The 20,527-nt window shown below is 47.7% G+C and overlaps 2 protein-coding genes across 3 annotated transcripts; one reads left to right on the top strand and one right to left on the bottom strand.

The window, feature by feature from the left end:
• Positions 1–79: 79 nt before the first annotated feature.
• On the top strand, positions 80–10,361 carry Fndc8 (fibronectin type III domain containing 8). The gene is made up of 4 exons (XM_085694356.2): positions 80–364; positions 7,761–8,130; positions 9,142–9,378; positions 9,890–10,361. The coding sequence occupies exons 1-4, from the start codon at positions 153–155 to the stop codon at positions 10,040–10,042; spliced, it is 972 nt and encodes a 323-aa protein (XP_085550482.2). The 5' UTR covers positions 80–152; the 3' UTR covers positions 10,043–10,361.
• A 1,259-nt stretch (positions 10,362–11,620) lies between these two features.
• Nle1 (notchless homolog 1) lies at positions 11,621–20,160 on the bottom strand. 2 transcript variants are annotated; one of them, XM_085695549.2, is made up of 13 exons: positions 20,112–20,160; positions 19,863–20,006; positions 18,888–19,105; positions 17,880–17,959; positions 16,878–16,954; positions 16,652–16,749; positions 16,149–16,341; positions 15,561–15,696; positions 15,406–15,452; positions 14,297–14,499; positions 12,554–12,713; positions 12,401–12,471; positions 11,621–11,903 (listed from the first exon to the last, which is right to left on the bottom strand). In XM_085695549.2, exons 1-13 carry the CDS (start codon positions 20,127–20,129, stop codon positions 11,891–11,893), a joined length of 1,458 nt encoding a protein of 485 aa, XP_085551675.2. In that variant the 5' UTR covers positions 20,130–20,160; the 3' UTR covers positions 11,621–11,890. The 2 variants fall into 2 exon arrangements, with proteins under 2 accessions (XP_085551675.2, XP_085551674.2); XM_085695548.2 differs by having other exon boundaries at positions 20,106–20,135.
• Positions 20,161–20,527: the final 367 nt, after the last annotated feature.

Below are 20,527 nucleotides of genomic sequence, written 5' to 3'. Positions count from 1 at the left end.
TAATTGTTACACTCTGTGATGATTGTGAAGTCAACTCACAGCACACCCACCCCACCCAAACTAAGGGTGGGACCTTTGCCTCAGTTTCTCTCTGCTTCCTGTCAGCTGGTTGTCCTGCACGGTGGTGACAGCTCTGATCCCACCCACACCAGATGGCAACAGAGGTGTTCTGTAAAGTGGGAGGTGGGGAGGAGGCTGTACCGAAGAAGAAGGAAACCCTCAAAAATACAAATGTGGCTGACAAACTGCCGAAGCCCTGTCCGAACCCCAAGTTTACTAACCGGTCCATGGCTACCAAAGGCCTCCCGCTCTCCTCAAGACGCAACTTGGTCAACTACTTAGAGGAAGACACCTCCAATGTCGTGTAAGATACAATTCTGGGTCCTCCTTTCAAAGGCTGGAGGAGCTTTGCAGCCCACTCTGGGGTCCCTGGGAAGAACAAGACAGCAGGTTCCCCACGCATCCCCTGAGCCCCACGTCAGTTCTGAGTGCATGCGCATTGCCGGCTCTAGGAGAACCTTTTGGATCAGTCACAGTTTCCTCGCTCTTGTAGGTGCTCGGCACCTGCACTCTCCCATTCCAGGCTTCTCTCCTTCACGTCTCCCACTTTGCTGTTCTTGTCTACCCTCCAGTTGAGGGTCACTGGTCCTCGTAGGAAGTCCAGGTTCCCTCTGCTTCATACCACAAAATTCTTTCCCTCTCGGCAAGAAAGTATTGCTTGGGACAAGGAGCAGGGAAGGGAGATCTCTTAGAGGAGGTGATGTTTGAGGAAGATCTCCAGGAAAGGGGTTTTCAAGGTGATGGCTGAGGAAATAGTACATAGTTTCAACCATGGGGACCCACGATTGGAGCCCTGAGATTTGTTTAAGGCTCTGCTATCACTGTCTTGAGCCACCACGTGGGTGCTGGGAATTGAACTCAGGTCCTCTACAAGAGCAACCAGTGTTCTTACGGGGCTCTTAACCACTGGGCCATTTCTCCAGCCCCAGTCTTGAAATCCTTCATAATTTCTAAAAAATAAAAAATAAAAAATCCATACCTTAATTTTCACTGGGATCCACAGACTGTGTGCTGGGTTAGATTAGAGAGAGGTATGTGTCCATTCTAGGGCACCATGAGTCAGTGTGACCTGGATAAAATATGTAAACAGACTGCACATTCATTTCCTGACTACCCAGACCTGAATAATCACACAAAACTATATTTATTACAACACTGTTTGGACAATGACTCAAGCATATTCCTAGCCAGCTATTATATCTTAAATTATCCCATTTCTATTAATCTGTGTGTCACCATGAGGTTGTGGCTTACTGATAAGTTTCTGGTGTCTTTCTCCTTCAGCAGCTACATGGAATCTCTCTGACTCTGCCTTCTTTCCTCCTATAACTCTGTTGAATTTCCTGCCTTGCTATATTCTGCCCTGCCATAGGCCAAAGCAGATTCTTTATTAACCAGTGTTAATAAAACATATTCACAGCATACAGAGAGTATCCCACATCACCTCCCTTTTCCTTCTAAATAATAAGGAAACTTTTAACTTTAACATAGTAAAATTATATATAACAAAACAGGTATCTAGCAAGAATTACACTTACAATATTTAGTCTATTTGTATTTGGCAAAATTAAAGAAAATATTCTATCATCTATTTTATCTTTGTGAGTCTAAAATTTCATATCTAATTTATCTTTTATCATAACTAAGGAAAACTATAACTGTAACTATCTGTCTTCAACTCCATTAAAGACCCCAGCAGGATATAGTATTACCTAAGTAAACAGAAAGTGCATTGTAAGCAAAGCATTGTGAGATTTGACAGAAACATCTCACTGCCTGGACAGTCACCCAAAGTTCTTTTGTAACGTTGGGGCATCCATCTTCAGCCTATTGGCCAATAGTATCTGGCAGACTTTTCCATGAAGCAGCAAATTTGAAAGATCAGCCGTTTTGCCTATATTGGCAGTGTGTCAGTCACTTCTTTTGTGTCCTGCAGAATGTCTGGCAGTTTCTTCTCTGAAGCAGGAACGCTGAAGTACTGTCCCATCTTGTTTTGGCAAGTTTAGTAGTCATTTTCCTGTAGGTTCTGCATGTCCAGTTTATACAGCATATTGTCATCAGTCCAGACAAGAGCAGTTTCTTGCCCAAACGGCTAGCCTTGTCACGTTGAAGGTAAATTCCGCAATGTATTTCTTCAATGCCCATCAACCTCTCTGAAGTAATTAGTGCTGCCAGAAGCAGACAGGTCTCACTGTTGAGAAAAGTTTAAGTTCTTAAAACATTTTAAATGCCATATTCTGTAGGTCTTTGAAGTGTTGAAGATTAGTTATCTAACTGAAATATATCTCTATATATCTAGGGCACCTAACTAATGTAATTAAAAGTTTGATTATTACAGATGACTAATAATCTGTATTTCTTAACTATACATTACATCTTTAAATGAGCTGAACAAGCACAATAAACAAGAGCAGAAATACATATACAGAGTATAACAAAATCAACCTTAAATTTGTATTAATAGACCCAGATCCATACCAATGCAAAATATTCATCTCTATGTCATATTCCCTTTACTATTCTTTTTAGAAATTGACGGTGATCATTAATAATTTATAACCAACCCTTTTAAAATAAAAACAAACATTTACAAACAATCATTTTCGTAATTTGGGTGTATATTTCTCCAAACTGCTTTCTGCTGTTTGTTGGGCAAAGTATTTTTAGGGTTTGTGGAGACCTTTTAGGGGGTCTTCTTTCATCAAACCACATTAGTCTGGAAGGAATCCACAGGTTCCCATCCTCTGTGGAAACAAAAGCAGAACTTCTTTTCCAAAGTAACATATATTGAGACTCAATTTTGAAGTTGAGATATCTTTGAAATATATATGTTGACTTAGCTTAGTGACTCCCAGAATCAAATGTCTCTCTGCAGTCAAAAAATTAAAAGAAAACACAATAATATACATAATCCAGATTGTGCATATTCCATCTTTGTGTGACTTATTCTTTTATTTTATTACTTTTTAATATTTATTTTATCTTTACTCTTTTAATCTATGACTGTCTGTACTCTTTCTTCTCTCTCTTAAGCCCAAGTACATTTATCTAACACTGTGACACATTCAGAGGTCTTTTTTTTTTTTAATTATGTATATAGTGTTCTGTCTGTGTGTATGCCTGCAGGCCAGAAGAGGGCACCAGATCTCATTACAGATGGCTGTGAGCCACCATGTGGTTGCTGGGAATTGAACTCAGGACCTCTGGAAGAGCAGTCAGTTAAGAAGGCTTAACCTCTGAGCCATCTCTCCAGCTCCCTCAGAGGTCTTTTTTGACTGAATATGTCTTATTGTGTATCTGTAATCATTTTTTGACTAGGAGAGGTTTTTTTTTATTTTTTTATTTTTTCTGCTAAGCAGGCATGGCTAGGACTAATGCTGCAGTTTTGCCTGTTGGTTCTGCCCTGTCCAACATAGCAGAGGGATGTTCACCACCTCTGCAAGCTATGCTCACCGCCCCAGCTCCAGGGTGCAGAAGGTCTAAGTCAGCATTAAGCAACTAGTAGCACGCTGCTCACAGACCCCATTTAAGTGCTCCACATCAGGACCTCCTGAAAAAGCCAGAGCCATTTGTGTCACCAGCACAAACCAGGAAGCCATTACTTAAAGGAGCCGTGCAACTGTTTGCCACCAGAAAACAAAGCCTATCTGGAAAACAAAACAAAACAAAACAAAACAAAACAAAAAAAACCCAGCTACCAAGAAGCTGTGCTTGGCTCCTGTTTTTGTGGGTCAGAAGTCCTCTTTTTTTTTTTTTTCTCAGCTTTTTTACTTCTTATGTGGATCCATGCCAGATGGTGGGCACAATTATGTAAATTGAGACTGCATGTTCATTTCCTGGCCACCCAGACCTGAATAATGACACAAAAACTATATTAATTACAACACTGTTTGGTCAATGACTCAAGCATATTCCTAGCTAGCTCTTATATCTGAAAGCAACCCATTTCCATTAATCTGTGTATTGCCACGAGGCTGTGGTTTACAGTAAGTTTCTGGCATTTTTGTCCTTTGGCAGATACATGGCATCTCTCTGACTCTGCCTTCTTTCCTCCTCTAACTGTTGGATTTCCTGCCTTGCTATATTCTGCCCTGCCATAAGCCAAAGAAGTTTCTTTATTAACCAATGGTAATAAAACATATTCACAGCATACAAAGGGGAATCCCACATCGAAAATGACTATTGTTTGTAGGAAACTTCATAATTTCCTGGGGGGAAAATTCTCAGGCAAGGAGTCTTGAGTTCAAATTCAAATTGTACCACTTAGATATGTGGCCTCGGTTCACTGGCTAACACTCATCCAGCAGGGCTGCTGTGGAAGTTAAGAAAGAGGTGTGTCCAGAAAACAGAATCCAGGGGCTTTCTGGGACCCCTTAGCACCAGCAAGTCCAGTAGGGAAGTTTGTTTTGTTATTTGTTTGTTTTTTGAGATTTGGTTTCTCTGTAGCCCTGGCTGTCCTGGAACTCACTCTGTAGACCAAGCTGGCCTCAAACTCTTAAGATCCACCTGTCTCTACCTCCAGAGTTCTGGGTTTAAAGGTGTGTGTCACCACTGTCAGGCTCCAGTAGATGACTGAAATAGAGATTCTTAGGACAGTCTGAATAAATGATGCCAGCATCCTGACACTTCAGCCTGCAAACACAGGACTTAAAGAAAAAGAACAACTGCTCCAAATGTCCTTCAAGGGTTTGGGGTGAGGGGTGGATATTCTAGACTGATCCAGGTATCTCAGGACATTGGTGGTAGGGAGCTTCATAAGGTCCATGAAGCAAACAGGAAGTAGGAATCTGGACTAGACTAATTTAGATTGGGACCTCTTTACAGGGCAGGAAATCTTTTTTTTTTTTTTTAAATATTTATTTATTTACTTATTTTGTATACAATAGTCTCTCTGTGTGTATGCCTGCAGGCCAGAAGAGGGCACCAGATCTCATTACAGATGGTTGTGAGCCACCATGTGGTTGCTGGGAATTGAACTCAGTACCTTTGGAAGAGCAGGCAATGCTCTTAACCGCTGAGCCATCTCTCCAGCCCCCAAGGGCAGGAAATCTTATCTGGTAGAAACCAGAATAATGATTAGACACAGAATCCGAAGTCCCAGAGCACATCATAAGGGAAGGATCAGTCTGTGATGTTGAGTTTTAGTCATATGTATGTATGGATCAAAGTTGTTCTTTTAAGGAGTTGAAAGCGAACTTTTTTGGATTGGAGCACTTCATCAGAAAAACAATGCAGGATCATGTATTTCCTTTACAATATCAAAGAATAGTAACACTACACATATCCATGCAGGGATTGGAGAGATGGCTCGGTGCTTAAGTGCACTGGCTGGTCTTCCAGACAATCAGGGTTTGTCACAGCATCCACATGATGTCACAGCTATCTGTAACTATAGTTCTAGAGGATCCATTGCCCTCTTCTGGCCTCTGCATGCTTGTGGTTTACAGACATACACGTGGGTAAAACACTAACACACATAAGTTAAAAAGCAACAAATGTTCATGTGACAAAAAGACATGAAATGGACAAAATGATTGAAGCTTCTGCTACATGTATCAGTACAGACAATTCAAAACACAACACAGAGCAAACACCAAGTTTTGTTGTATGTGCTGAATGATGCCTCTTATTTATATAGCATCTAAAGACATGCAAAGGAATAGGCCTTGCCTTGGGTTACTATACATATGCAACAAGCCTAAGATGACACATAGTGAATAATAAACAGGAAAAAAATTACGCTGCTGGCTGTGTTTATTGGAGGATGTGCAGTGTGAGAGAAGCATCCGGCATCCGAGGGTGTTAGTAATGCTAATATGTCTTAATTTCTGAAGCTAGATGAGAGCAAATAAAACTGTCATATGTTACTCTTGGTGTGTATCTAAATACCCCCTAATTAAAAAAAAACAAAAAACGAATGGGGGGGTATCTTAGTTACTGTTCTTTTGCTGTGAGGAGATACCATGACCAAGGCAGCTGATAGAAGAAAACGTTTAATTGTAGGCTCACATATAGTTTCAGAGGACTAGCCTAGTATCATTATGGCGGCAAGTATGGTGGCAGGTAGGCAGGTGTGATGCTGGAGCCGTAGCTGAGAGCTTACATCTGATCCCCAAAATACAGGCGGAGAAGGGGGAAGGAGGGCCTGGTGCCAGATTTTATTTTAAAAAGATTTATTTATTTTTATTCTATGTGCATTGGTGTTTTGCCTGCATGCATGTCTGTGAAGGTGTCGGATCTCCTGTAATTAGAGCTACAGACAGTTGTGAGCTGCCGTGTAGGCATTGCCTGGGAATTGAACACAGGTCTTGTAAAAACAGCCAGTGCTCTTAACCACTGAACCATCTTTCCAGCCCAGTGCCAGCTTTTGAAAGTTCAAACCCTGACTGCTGTCCTACAGAACCCATCATACAGGAGTCTTGATGAGTGACCGGGTGGAGGTGATAGTGCATGATCTCAAGTTTTCAATAAAAAAATGAAAGTTCAAACCCTATGTACAGCGATACAGTTCCTCCAACAAGGCCACACCTCCTAATTCTTCCTAAACAGTTCCACTAACTGGGGACCAAGCTTTCAAACATATGAACCTATAGGTGCCATTCTCATTCAAACCACCACAGTGAACAGGGAGATCTACCCATCTCTGCCTCACAAGTGCTGGAATTAAAGGTGTGTGCCACTGCCACTAAGCAAGGACCCCCTTCCCTTTTATTTTCAAGATAGGGCTTCTCTGTGTAGCTTTGGAGCCTGTCCTGGAACTTACTCTGTAGACCAGGCTGACCTTGAACTCGCAGAGATTCTCTTGAGTGCTGGGATTAAAGGCCACTACTACCTAGGGTTTTTTGTTTTGTTTTGCTGTGTTTTTTCTCTTTATTTTTGAGTCAAGGGTCTCACCACATAGGTCAGACTGATGTAGGACTTTTGATCCTCCCTCCTCAGTCTCCTGAGTGCTGGGATTACGGATATGTTTGTGTCTCCACCCAGGGGAACAAGAGCATTCCTCCAGTGTGTTGCACATAAAATAGACTATTAATTTTATATATTTCACAATATTGTTAAATGTCATTAGAATTAAGTAAGTACAAATTACATTAAACATGAAATAATAGTAAAAAAACTCTTAGCAAAAATTATTTCAATCTATTACTTTCTTATTAGGTACTTGTAGACATTTCTCTCTACTCTGGTTGGTTGCTGTGGTCATTTTCTGGAACACTTACACCCCATTTTGGTGGAAGGATTTAAAGTTTATCAGTTTCTCAAATTGTGGTTCTCAGAGCATTTAATATGAGAACCGTCTGAAGATCTTATTTAAAATGTAGCTTCCATGCCTACTGGGAACCAGGAACCGAAAATCGGCAGATTTTTTTTTCTTTTACTTCGAAACAGGTTTCTCTGTAGCTTTGGAGCCTGTCCTGGAACTCACTTTGTAGTCCAGGCTGGCCTTGAACTCACAGAGACCCACCTGCCTCTGCCTGGAGTACTGGGATTAAAGGTGTGCGCCGCCACCGCCTGGCAAGAATCTGCAGTTTAAATGGTGGATTTGAAGCCCAGCTGCCGCTGAGCCAGCGTGTTCCAAGCTGTTCCACAGTTGGGGATGCTGGTAGAGTGAACCCCCAGGCCATGTGCTCAGGGTTCCTCAGGCTGGATGGGTTGGGGTGGCCTCCTTCATCTGACACCCATTATCTTTTCCACTGCAGGAAGCAGATGCCAGCAGATGATTCAGAATTCAGCTCAGATGACACTAGTATGTCCCCCGTGTCATCTACTCTGTTGAACCCCATCAAACTGGCTGTGACTCAGCCCAACAGCAGCTTCTTTGCTGGCATGCTGGAGGGTGAGCTGAACAAACTCAGTTTATCATCACTGGCCAAAAACACAGAAAATGAGAACCAGGCAATCTGTCCCCAATCATCTAAGGTCCAAATGGCCCCCGGGGGCCTGTTGGACCTCGACAACCCCGCACTGGACACAGACACCTCGTCAACACGCTCTGAGTCTTCTGTGGTCATGGATGTACCGGAGGCCCCCTTCATCTGCGAACACACTGTTGGCGATTCCACAGCTGTGGTATGTCTTTCTCTTGGAGAAGGCTTACGGTGTAGGCACAGATGTAAGCACCATGGGGAGTGTGAAGGCATCGCCGTGGCATTTCTACCTCAAGTTCATGGTTTAGGAAGGGAGGCGGGCAGGGGTCTTTGGAGTCTATGGAGTTTTAGGGCAAGATGAAATGGGCTCACTGCTTCCCTGCTCAATGCAGAAAGATTCAGAGTTTCTCAGGAATTCCAGCTGAGCAAGGGCTGGAACTGGGAAGTGTAGAAGTGAACAGAAGCCTCGGTGTGTCCCAGCATCTACCCAAGGGCTATTGACAGTCATGTTCCTCCAGGCCACCTTGTCACTACCTAGACTCCCAGGCTCCATCCATAGAGTTTGTGCACTGTTTAAATAGTCCCAGGCAATGGAAACAATACAATCCCTGGATGCTGAGGTAGATTTCTTTCTTTCTTTCTTTTTCGAGACTGGGTTTCTCTGTAGTTTTGGAACCTGTCCTGGAACTAGCCTCGAACTCACAGAGATCTTCCTGCCTTTGCCTCTCGAATGCTGGGGTTAAAGGCATGTGCCACCATCGCCCAGCATTTAGTTTTAAAAACATATTTATTATGTATACAGTGTTCTGCCTGCATGTAAGCCTATTTGCCAGAAAAGGGCAGCATAGGTGGTTGTAAGCCACAGTGGGGTTGCTTGGAATTGAACTCAAGACCTCTGAAAGAACAGTCAGTGCTCTTAACCTCTGAGCCATGTTTAGTCTGTCATTTAGTTGCTGTGTGGTGTCCTCTCTGCAGGTGGAAAAGATGGTTTCCACAGGTAACTTTCAGCTGGCCATTTAGGTCTATGGAATGAGGAGGACCTATGGTGGAGTGGTGGTGGAGCCCCTCCCCTTTCCAGGGCTGCTGGGCAGGCGTGGCTGCACTTTCCTCCAGACCTGCCTGAGTGAGTAGGAACAGGAATGGAAGTGCCACTGTGACCTATCCCTGTGGGCCAGGCCAGACCTGAGGAAGCCCGGGCTCTCTCTTCCCCTAGATTTCCTGGACTTATGCTGTGGGCAAGCAGCAGGTCAGCTTCTACCAGGTGCTGCTGCAGGAGGCAACCAAGCAAAGCGACAAGGAGATGCCCAAGGTCAAGAACCGCCCCTGGATCTTCAACAAGATCCTGGGCACCACGGTCAAACTGATGGAGCTGAAGCCGAACACGAGTTACTGCCTTACTGTCCGTGCAGCCAACACAGCAGGGGTGGGGAAGTGGTGCAGGCCCTACAAGGTAAGTCCTGGCAGCAGAAAGGCCCAGGGCTAGGGAGGGAAGTCGGATCCAGAGAATTAAGGCACCGAAAGACAGAATCATTGGCCCAGATAGGTGAGAAACTACAAGCAGGGAACCAAATAGGAGGCAGAAACCCTTGCCTCCCTAAATCTCATGTACTTGCTTAAGCCTGGGCCAACGAACATTAATTCCAGACTGCTGTCTCCTGGGAGGTTTAGGGGTTACGCTGTCCAGGGCCCATTAGAAATGCAAACTGATAATTATAGAAGTACTGCTGCAGTGTTTGTTTTCCAAAGCCGTGAGTTCTCATATACTGCAATTCCAGTAATTGTGAAGAGAAAACGGGAAGAGACCAAAGGAAACAGCTTGCAGGTGTCAGGGCCTTAGGGTAGAGAGAACTCTGCAATGACTGTTGCATAAGGCTAAGATCTATCTCACTTAGCAGCTAGAGGGTGATGGAGATGAGGGAAGGGCCTGGGACAGCATCCTGAGGGTGCTTGTTCTATTTCAGTTTGCAACTGTGCCTACTGACTTCAACAGCTTCCCTGAGAACAATCCCATCCACGTCACCGTGCAGCGCAAACAACCTCAGCGGAGAACCGTGTCTATGGCGACGGAGGAGATGCGGAGGCTGGAGGATCTGGAATACCTATATCCATATTAGGAGGCGTGGGTTGAGGTTATCCCTTGCCCACGGTCAGCCTTGGTCCTGGGTCCGCAGGGACCAGAACTGTGAGATGTACTATACCATCAAGCACCAAGCCAAAGAACCCCTAGTTACCCTGTCAGCCAAGGGCCTGGGGCAAATGTACTGAAACCTCACCCCTGGGTCGGAGCCAAGGATAGACACAAGCCCCATTGACCTAGAGACACCTTAGATTGGGCCAGGATCAGCCACTGCCCAACAGCTACTAGGTGCCCTCCTTCCTCCCTGGCCTGGGCTGGTTCCCGGTCCCTCATTAAAGAACTGAAGGCCCAATCAATACCCTGGAAGTCTGCCTGTTGCCATAAACCTAAGCTGAGCCAGAGAACTAGCCTCTTATTGATGTGTGTGGGGGTCTTATTTCTATGTGTTGCTTTCATTGGTCAAATAAAGAGACTGCCTTGGCCTTTTGATAGGACAGCAGCTTAGATAGGCAGAGTAGACCAAACAAAATGCTGGGAGAAACAGTGTCAGGCAGACAGACGTCATGGCTCTTCTCTCCAAGGTGGTCGCTGGTTAGACTCATGCCAGTAAGCCACAGTCAAGTGGCGAAACAGATCATTAAAAATGGGTTGAATCAATATGTGAGAGTTAGCCAATAAGAGGCTAGAAATAATGGGCCAGGCAGTGTTTAAATGAATACAGTTTCCGTGTAATTATTTCGGGTAAAGCTAGCCGGGCACCCAGGAGCCGAGCCCAGCTTTGGGGGAATACTCTGGCCTGGCTAAATCCTAGCTCTTCCCCTTATGTGGTACAAGTAGGTCACTGTGTCCTGGGGCTCTGCATAGCTTATTCTAAAGTGAGGCACATTCAGGGTAGGTTCAGCCACTGTAACACAGAAGCCCAACATTGTGTCTCTCCTGCAGTCCTAGTCTTAGGTGAGGGGTGGCTGACCACCACAGCTGGGTGACTGCAAAACCCCCTAAATGGAGGTGGGAAGCAGATGGATCCAGAAACTCCTCCACATGACTGGAGGCCATGAACAGATAGTGCTAAAAGCCCATAATTTACAGGAAGAGAAAATGAAGGCAGGTTCTTGCAGGGTAAAGGCCCCAGTCAAGGCCTGAAATACTAGGATACCCTTTGTTCCTGTAAGGTCCTCAGAGAGCACAATTCCTTGTCACACTGTGCCTACATCAGCTAGTGTTCCACACCACTGCCCTCTTACTCCCTGCCCCCAGGTGAGTCCTCTGGGATGGCCCTGACCTTCCCCTCTCACCTGAGGGTCTAGCACAGTACTAGGAATCTGGCAGAGCCTCAGTCAGAATGCCAGACTGAGGCTGTGGCAAGATGGTTTTTTAATACCAGAGTCCTTGTGAGCAGGCTGAGATCAGTCTCTAGATGTAAGTTTAGTCGGTGCACACAGGCACATGGCCAGCATGACCACGGACAGCACAGCCACTGTCACACTGTTCTCTCCCTCACAGTGAAGTGGCAGCAAGGACAGCTAGGAAGCATGGGTTGCTGTCACACAGTGCGAGCGAGGGGCCAGATGAACCTCAGAGTCACGGGGGTTCTAGGACAAGAAACTACATCACAAACACAAAATACATTATTTATTCGGTTACACAGCCAAGGGTCTGGGCCTGCAGAGCTGACACTTAGAAAAGGACATGGGGACCAGGAGCCTGGCTTTCCCTCTACTGTCGCAGCAGCCAGAAGTGTCCATGCTTAGCTCCATGCTGTAACTTCCTATGACTATCACATGCAGTCCGCCTGTCCCGGGCAGATGGCCACAAAGCAGCCTTTGGTCTCTGGAGGGCAGACCAGAGGCTGAGTCCAGGTAGGGTCAGGAAGTTGTGGAATTCTTCATCTTCTCCATCTGTGGGAGAGAGGCATGGGAGGGATCCATGCTGCCTACAGCCCTGTCAAGAGCCTGGCCCCTGCTCTGGCTCTGAGGCCGCACACCTAGGCCAGGACCCTCTCTCCCTCAATCCCTGCGATCCTGCAGTGCCCACCACCAAGCATCAAGTTGCCGTCACAAGCTGAGTGCTTTAGGTGTGTCACCTCTGTGACGCTCCTGTCTAGAAAAGCGCTGTGCCTGCTGCACACTGACAGAACCAGGATCTGAACCCAGGGCCCACGAGTGCAAAGCCTGCTATCCTAACAATGAACTACCGCTGCACTGTGGAGATCGACAGGCTACAGGTAGGTCCCTTGAGTCTCCCAGAAACCCCTAGCTCTACCTCCATGGAGAATCAGGTTCCTACATCCTCCCTCCAGAGCACAAGAATGCCTCTCTGAATTCCAGGCTGTGTGTAGCAAAGAGCAGAGGCCAGGAGAACTGAACATCCCAGCCATTACCACACCCCAACTCACATACGGAGGCACTTGTCTTTCCCGCCACTTGCTACTCTCTGGCCATCTGGACTCCAGTCGACAGCATATACCTACATGGAGGACGTGGTTGGACAGTGGAATGTAAGGGCAAGAGGGCCAGGGCCATCCCAGCCCCCCTGGGGTCAGCCTTACCTCATCAGCATGGCCAGGCAGGTCTATGGCCAGTTTCTGGGCCTTCACATCCCACACCTTCAGTGTGCTGTCACTGCTGCCACTGACCAGCAGCCGGCTATCAGCTGACCAGGCAATCTGGTACACAGCAGCCACATGGCCACGCAGGGAAGCCAGGTACCTGAGCCAGGGGAGCCAGTGATGAATATTAGGTCTTTGACACGTCCTCTATACCCATAACCGTGGTCTCAACCTTGGCTACTTGCTAGCATTGCCTGGGCCCGTGCTAGGTCATTTAATCATTATTGGCCATTACCACTGTGTGAAACTCCTCCAGTTGAGTTGCACTGACGCTGCCTCCTGCTAAGCCTCCAGACCTGCACATCTCTGCACGTCTGAAAGCCCAATGTACCACCTGCTCAGCCCATCTGCCTGGTGTCCTCCAACACAACAGGTGCCAGCTAACAGGTGGCGTGGAGAAACAATGGGTCAGGCCCAGATGGAGCTTTCAAGTTAATAGAGTCTAGCTGTGACGTCTGGATAAGCCATTAGGCCCAAGACTCAGTTTTCTGGCTTTTTTAATCTTTATTTTTTGAGACAGGGTTTCTCTGTATATGTTTTGCTGTCCTGGAACTCGCTTTGTAGACCAGGCTGCCCTCAAACTCACAGAGATCCACCTGCCTCTATAACCTGAGTGCTGGGACTAAAGGCAGGTATTTTTCCTGGTCTTCTAAAGAAACTGAATTACCATTTCAAAGAATTGCTGTATGAAAAAACACAGCGAAGGACATTCCTTCTCTGTTCCCGCACACCCATGCCTCTTTTCCAACCCAATGGCTGGTGCACCACACTCCCCCCACCCCCCCATATAAGGCCTCTCAAAACTTTAGATGACAGCACAATCAACAGGTGAGCTTTTCTGGACTGAAGCACACATTGTATTTTTAAGATATATATATATATATATATATAGTGCTCTATCTGCATGTGACATATGAGGGTATCAGACCCTACCATAGATGGTTGTGAGCTACCATGTGGTTGCTGGGGGAGAGGGAGAGGTTTGAACTCAGGACCTTTGGAAAAGCAGTCAGTGCTCTTAATCACTGAGCTACCTCTCCAGCTCCCCACATTTGCTTTTTAAACTTTAAAAGAGACGCATTTCTTTATTTTAAATTTTTATTTTCGTTTTTCTAGACAGGGTTTCTCTGTGTAACAGCCCCAGCTGTCCTGGAATTAACTCTATAGACCAGGCTGGCCTCGGACTGCATTTTTATTTTTAAATAAATACATGACTGCAGGTGCCTGTGGAGGCCAAAGGCATAGGATCCTCCTGGAGCTGAATGTAGGCGTGTGACCTACCTGAGGTGGGTGCTGGGGATGAACTTAGATCCTCTCTCTGCAAGAGCAGTATATGCTCTTAGCCGCTGAGCCATCTCTCTGGACCCCCCTACACCGTGCAATTCTGTCAAGTTTCCAGAGACGCTGGTGCCACGGGTGTGTGGCGTACCCTCTGAGGGCAACACAAGAGCAACAGTCCTAGCTACTGTTCACCTTCTCCAGGGCTACTGCACCCCTGGCTCTGTGACTAGCCCTAACGTTTAGTGCTGGCCCTAAAGATGCCACCTTACTAATCCAAGTTCAGCCTACGTGTCACAGTGTGGGCTGAGGAATCAGACCCCACCAGTGCCACAGTACTAAGTGGTTGCACTGAGCTCATGCCATCCCATGCTAATAAGGGACAGTTCCCACCCCTGCACTCACTTGCCCGTCCTGCCATCCCACAGCTTGATGGACTTGTCGAAGGAGGCACTGGCCACGATGCGGGAGTCAGGAGAGAAGAGCACCTGGTTGATGAGGGCCTGGTGTCCTGTCATCCGTGCGAGGGGCTTCTTGTCCTCTGCTGGGGACCACAGGAATAAGGTGAAGTCGTCTGAGCCAGACACCAGCCTCTCTGGGCCTTGGCCCTGGGCAAGAAAGCACATCATGTTGAATGTGGTCAGATACTGGTTATGCACATAGAGGCCTGAACCAGGGAAATGAGGCCTGGGAGAGACATAAGCTCCCACAAAACTCCAGGTTAGCCCACAAGGAGAAGGAACTCTATACATGCGTGAAAGAGTCCTAAGATGAAAACCAGCATACAGAATGGTGCTAAGAGGAGATGGCTTTTGTGTTTTATGTATATACACTCTGTGCATACTGGTAGCACTGGATGCTTCCAGAAGGGATGCGTGACTGAAAGATGGGAGATGTTTCATGATCTTTTTGCATCTATTGAATCTTAGACCATGTAAATGTGTTCCTTAAACAACAAAGGAAATAAGAGACAACAGTAGGAAATAATACAAGTTAAATGATGTCCGGCTTTTAAGATTTGAAGATTACAGACAGGCAATGGTGGCACACGCTTTTAATCCCAGCACTCAGGAAGCAGAGGCAGGCAGATCTCTGGGAGTTCAAGGGCCAGTCTGGACTACAGAGTGAGTTCTAGGACAGGCTTCAAAGCAATACAGAGAAATCCTGTCTTAAAAAACAAAACAAAAAGATTTGAAGATTATAAAGAACAATGACTGAGAACAACTTCTTGGAATAGAAACACTGAGCTGGGGCTAGAAGGAAGAGGCCCAAGTGACCCGGGAGTTTCTGTGACCAGATAGATAAGAGAGAGTCCTCAGCAAGGTGGTATAGTGCATGCCTTCAATGCCACCACTTGGGTGGCAGAGGCAGGCGTGTCTCTGAGTTCAAGGCCAGCCTGGTCTATAGAGTGAATTCCAGGACAGTCAGGGCTACACAGAGAAACCCTGTCTGGAACCCCTTCCCCTCCAAAAAGAGTTCTGAGCTGGAGCTGCACGCTGGTGGCACAAACTCACCCGCACAAGGTTGTAGCGGTGTGAGGCTCTCTCCTTCAGCTCCTTCACTGTGCAGGGACCAAAGGAGAAAAAGAAAGAACAAGACTGGTTAGACATCGCCGAGGCTGAAGAACCGGCTTCCTCCCGGGCAGCCTGTTCCCCTCCCCCTCACTCACAGGACCCCTTCAGGTCTTGGGCATTCACTGTGGCTTCAGCAGGCTCAAAGGCCCCCGTGCGCAAGGCATAGTCTGTGCTAAGTGCCATTGTGTTCACCCAGTGGCCATGACCTTGAAGAGTCCGGCACAATACACCCTAGGGCAGAAGGAGACAGGTCAGACATACAGATACACGCATACACATCCTAAGATCAGGGGAGAGATCATATCTCATACCCCTCCACGGGATGGGCAACATGGGACAAGAATCCATTACTCTTGCACGGTTGGTCACCTTAGTCAGATGGAGGCTCAAGCTGCCTCATTTGCAAAGCTAGAGTACTGGCCTGTTTCAGGGTAGGGAGGTACATTGGAATACAAGGGTTTTCCTAGTCAAATGCGTCTGGGATGTGGTAGGTGGCAAACAGTTCTACAACAATTCAGAATCCCCACAACACTGCAGCACCAATCACTGAGCAGCTGTTCCAAAAGCACAGGCTGGACTCCTAATACAATTCTGGAAACACCAGGCTCACTATTACCAGGTTTGTGATGGGCACCAGTACCCATGACCCACGAGACCAGTTTCTGAATCTTCCCAGCTCTTACATCATGGGCCCTCCAGACTTTGATGGTGCGGTCCTGGGAAGCAGAGTATAGGAGTCCATCCCCTCCCCAGCGGAGGCAGGTGACCGACTGCGTGTGTCCGGTGAGGATGCGTTCACAGCGGCCTGTGGTTGTGTCCCAGACTCGCACACTGCCATCTTTGGAGCTGCTGGCCACATAACGGCACTCGGGGTTCCTGTTGAAGGGGGAAATGAGACCCCAGGTCTGACTCGGGGGCAGTGCCTGTCTGCCCATAGTGTGTCGCATTCTTCACTCAGAGGCTGAGGACAATTTTTGACAGTTTTCTGACTGCATAGCAAGGCTGTGCTCAGATGTGTGATGAGCAGCCCGCCTCTGAGCAGCGGGGCGTGTGGCCACGGGAGGCCAAGCAAGCTGTCACTGACATCTGGATGCTTCTCTTGCTCTCTCCAGAAAATGTCTCTGTGCTAAGCAGGGGAAGGGGCAGATTTAATCCAGTTGATGCCTCTCAGCTTGGTATCACTTACACATGAAGGGGCTCCCAGCTCAGGCCTGTGATCCACTTGCTGTGGCCACTGAGGGTCCTGCCCACCTGCATCCCCGTGCTTGGGTCCCACAGGAGAATCTGAAGGACAGAAGCTCATAGAGTAACTTTCTGCAACCTGTCCCGCCAGACATCTCCCAGCTGCCCCCCAACACACCCTTCAAGATGCCAGAGGCCACTCCCTGTCCTTTCATCCGGATGTCTCCTACCTGGCCATTTTTGCAGCCTGAGGCCAGTTTCTTGCCATCTGGGGACCAGGATATGCTAAGGACCCAGTGCCGGTGTCCTATGAAAGCAGGCGAAGGAGACAGGAGAGCCATTAATCTTTACCTCTGGCCAGTGCCTAGCAGGGCACTGCATACTGCAAACCCTCCTTAACCAACTGTCAAATAAATGAACTGAACTAAAGTAGGGAGATAACACAGCCCAAGCGCTATAGCTGCACCGCTTACTGAGGGTAACACAGCCACTTTCTATTAAGCCTGGACTTGACATTAGACATGGGGTGTTTCTATATGCACCATCTCTTCTTATACCAGCTCTAGGGTGTTTTTTTTTTTTAAATTTATTTATTTATTATGTATACAATATTCTGTCTGTGTGTATGTCTGCAGGCCAGAAGAGGACACCAGACCTCATTACAGAAAGTTGTGAGCCACCATGTGGTTGCTGGGAATTGAACTCAGGACCTCTGGAAGAGCAGGCAATGCTCTTAACCACTGAGCCATCTCTCCAGCCCCTCTAGGGTGTTTTTAATCTTAGAGAAGCACCCTCATTCTCCAGATGCAAATACTAGAGTTTAGACAGTGAGTATGCCCTGCAGAGGATTCCTCTGTGTGGGTCCCAGACCAGCACAGAACCTAGAAATGTACTCAGGCCCCACCCTCAAGCTGCTGAAACAAAAGCTGTGGAGCGTGGGTGGAGGGAGCCATTAAGGACCCAGCAAGCATCTTGTAGTTCAATAAGTCCTCCAGGTGATTCTCATCAGTGCTAAAGTCTGAAAATCTTGGTGGCAAAGGCTGATTTGAAGTCAGGCTGTTTCCTGCTACCAATGGTTCAGCTCTGTCCCACATAACACATTGGTCCAGTACCTGCTTGTTTCTAAGGAACAGGATGCTAATGGGTTGGATTCTTCTGAGTCCTACCAGGAGCTACTGAGCTAACCACTTGGCATGCATTAAGACCTCTTCAAAGGCTGAGTGCACACTGACCTTTGCACGTGAAATGCGGTGTCTCAATGCTGAGATCCCAGAAGCGCACAGTGGTGTCTCCGGAACCACTGGCCAGGTACCTGGGGAAGAGAGGCCGCTTGACTGCTGCAATGGTGGGGCCCACCCTGAGACACTGCACATGAACATTTCTGCTGCCTATCCAACCATCTTCTGGGAACAGACTCTCCTTTCCTGAGAAGGAGAAACAGGACACTGATGCCACCTAGAAAAGAGCCCAGGAGGCCACTTCTCGCTTCTTCTTTCCCGACAGGAACAGCTACAGTTATAACCACTGTTTTGATGTTGTGTGTCGTTGTCTCCCCCCCCACCCCCGCCCACACAGGATTTCTCTGTGTATTCCTGGGCTGTCCTGAAGTTCATTTTGTAGACTAGGCTGGCCTCAAACTCAGAGATCACTTGCCTCTGCCTCCCGGGTGCTGAGATTAAAGGTGTGCACCACCACCCTAATTGCTGGGACTGAAGGCATGGGCCAGCACACCCAGCCCAACTGTTCATATTCTTGAGGTAATGCTAGAAGAAAGGATTCATTTTCACAGGGAAGAAAATGATGCAGAAATCTGACTTAAGTAACACATCTTGGAAAGAAAAGGGTAGCTCAGCCAGGCAGTGGTGGCGCATACCTTTAATCCCAGCACTCAAGAGACAGAGGCAGGTGAATCTCTGTGAGTTCGAGGCCAGTTTGGTCTACAGTGTGAATTCTGGGACAGCTAGGGCTGTTACACAGAGAAACCCTGTCTCGAAAAAAAATCAAAAGGAAAGGAATCGTTCAGCTCTCCAGAGATCCAACACAGGCTCTTTCTAGGCAGGTATCCTTAGCCTTTGGGAACCAAACCCTATTAAGAAAGTTTCTTCCTTGCAATTTGAGACCAGATCTCAAGTCTATGACAGGTAGCCTACGACCCCCATGGATTCTAACTCAGGAGGGCTCTGTCCACCCCAGTCAAAGGCTGCACCTCTACATCCCAATGATTCTGCTGACGTCCTTACTTTCCCGTAGGGCTGAAGGCCACAGAAATGACGGCTTCACTGTGGCCCTCCAATGAGCTGGTACACCGTGTTACAGCCCGGACTCTGAAGATAGCCTGCGGCTGGTAGATGATGTCTATGATTTTCTCGGTCTCCACAGACTGGGACTCCAGCGTCTTCCCCAGAGAGGACACAATCTCAGCATCGTGGACGTAGAAAGCAAGGGGTAAGGGCTCCTCCTGAGGGCAAGAAAAACAGAGTAATGGGCAACTCTGCCACAGAAGGATGAGCCTTTGCCCTCAGCTGAGGGAAACCAGCTCCCCACTGATTTGTGGGAGGATGGTCTTCTAGCCACCTACCTACCTTGCACGGCCTTTAAAATCATTGATGAGTAATCGTAGGCCACCCACAGAATTTTGGAGCCCTTTATTTGCATCTCAGAACACAGGGAGTAAACATCAACATCCCCCTTGGTGGATTAAAAAAAAATTCTTAGTGCAAATAAGTAATTAGCTCAAAGGCCCAACCCTGACGACTAATTCAGGTCTTTGGTATTTTTAGGTCGATACACAGCATCATATACTGTTTTGGAAATCACCAACACTATGCTGCACCTGTAAAACGAATATTCAAAGGGATATTTAAAAAACGCAGACCAAGGTCGGGTAGAGTAAGAGGGCAGCATTAGTAACACTGGCAGAAAAGTTAAGAGCCCAGGTTTTGCGTCTGGTCACTGGGCTCCAGTGCTCAATCCAACAACTACTGCGTACTAGCATGCGAATAATTTAATCCTGCTGGGCAACTCTAAAATGGGGATACTCATGTTAGGCTGTGACAGGGAGTCAAGGGACTACTACATCCGCTGAATTCAAAACACAGCCTGTCCGCAGTGGGTCGGCGTGGAGAACCTTTTTCCAGGAGCCAATCCACGCCACCCACTGTTGGTGAGCACCGGAGGGTCCCCGGAACACCGCGGCTTCACGTCGGGGTGCTCACCTGGGCCAGCAGCGCGTTGCACACGAGCTGCAGCTTGTCCGGCGTGATGTCCACGGGCACGTCGAACGGGGAGCCCAGCAGCTGGCCGCCCTCATCCTGGAACTGCACGAGCAGCCGCTGTACGTCGCCCGCCGCCGCCTCGTCCTGCGGAAACAAGCCGGGAGGCAGTCAGTGTCTCCCTCTGCCTCCCTCCGGCCTGGGGACCCCACACGGAGACCCCGCGTCCCCGCCCTGTGCGCGTACACCCACCGCCACAGCGTCCGCCATCCTGCGTCCCCACGTGGAGGAAAAGCGAGGCGGAGGGATGGAGCGCCAAGACCGGGTCGCCCGGCAGCCGCGGGCCACAGTGCCCTCTGCTGTTCGGAGGAGAGAGTCAAGCGTGCAAATGATATCACCAGGAGGTCTCCGCGCCTTCTACTGTATCCCTCCTGTGGCCTTTCACACTTCACAACTAAAGTCTTGTCAACTTTAGTAGATCACTGAAGCTAAAACGCAAAGAAGTTGATTGGCCCACCTATCTCACAGGGGCGGGAAATGGTGGAGGCTGAGAGCGCCACCACGGTCCAGGCAACATCCCCTATTCTCCTGAGGTGGAAATCCCTCCTGTGGCCTTTCACACTTCACAACTAAAGTCTTGTCAACTTTAGTAGATCACTGAAGCTAAA

Source organism: Myodes glareolus, chromosome 9 (assembly GCF_982192425.1).
Source record: "Myodes glareolus chromosome 9, mMyoGla1.1, whole genome shotgun sequence".
NCBI classification, from domain to species: domain Eukaryota; kingdom Metazoa; phylum Chordata; class Mammalia; order Rodentia; family Cricetidae; genus Myodes; species Myodes glareolus.
Note: the sequence above shows the minus strand (reverse complement) of the source record. Positions and strands in the feature narration are given on the sequence as shown.

Excerpts from the sequence above, each read along its gene's own strand:
- Fndc8 (XM_085694356.2), top strand. The coding sequence starts at position 153 with ATGGCAACAGAGGTGTTCTGTAAAGTGGGAGGTGGGGAGGAGGCTGTA. Across the intron at positions 365-7,760 it reads GAAGACACCTCCAATGTCGT|GAAGCAGATGCCAGCAGATG; the intron begins GTAAGATACAAT and ends TTTCCACTGCAG. Across the intron at positions 9,379-9,889 it reads AGTGGTGCAGGCCCTACAAG|TTTGCAACTGTGCCTACTGA; the intron begins GTAAGTCCTGGC and ends GTTCTATTTCAG.
- Nle1 (XM_085695548.2), bottom strand. The coding sequence starts at position 20,129 with ATGGCGGACGCTGTGGCGGTGGGT. Across the intron at positions 15,697-16,148 it reads AAGTCTGGAGGGCCCATGAT|GGTGTATTGTGCCGGACTCT; the intron begins GTAAGAGCTGGG and ends CTTCTGCCCTAG. Across the intron at positions 12,472-12,553 it reads TGCCTGGCCATGCTGATGAG|GTATATGCTGTCGACTGGAG; the intron begins GTAAGGCTGACC and ends TCCTCCATGTAG.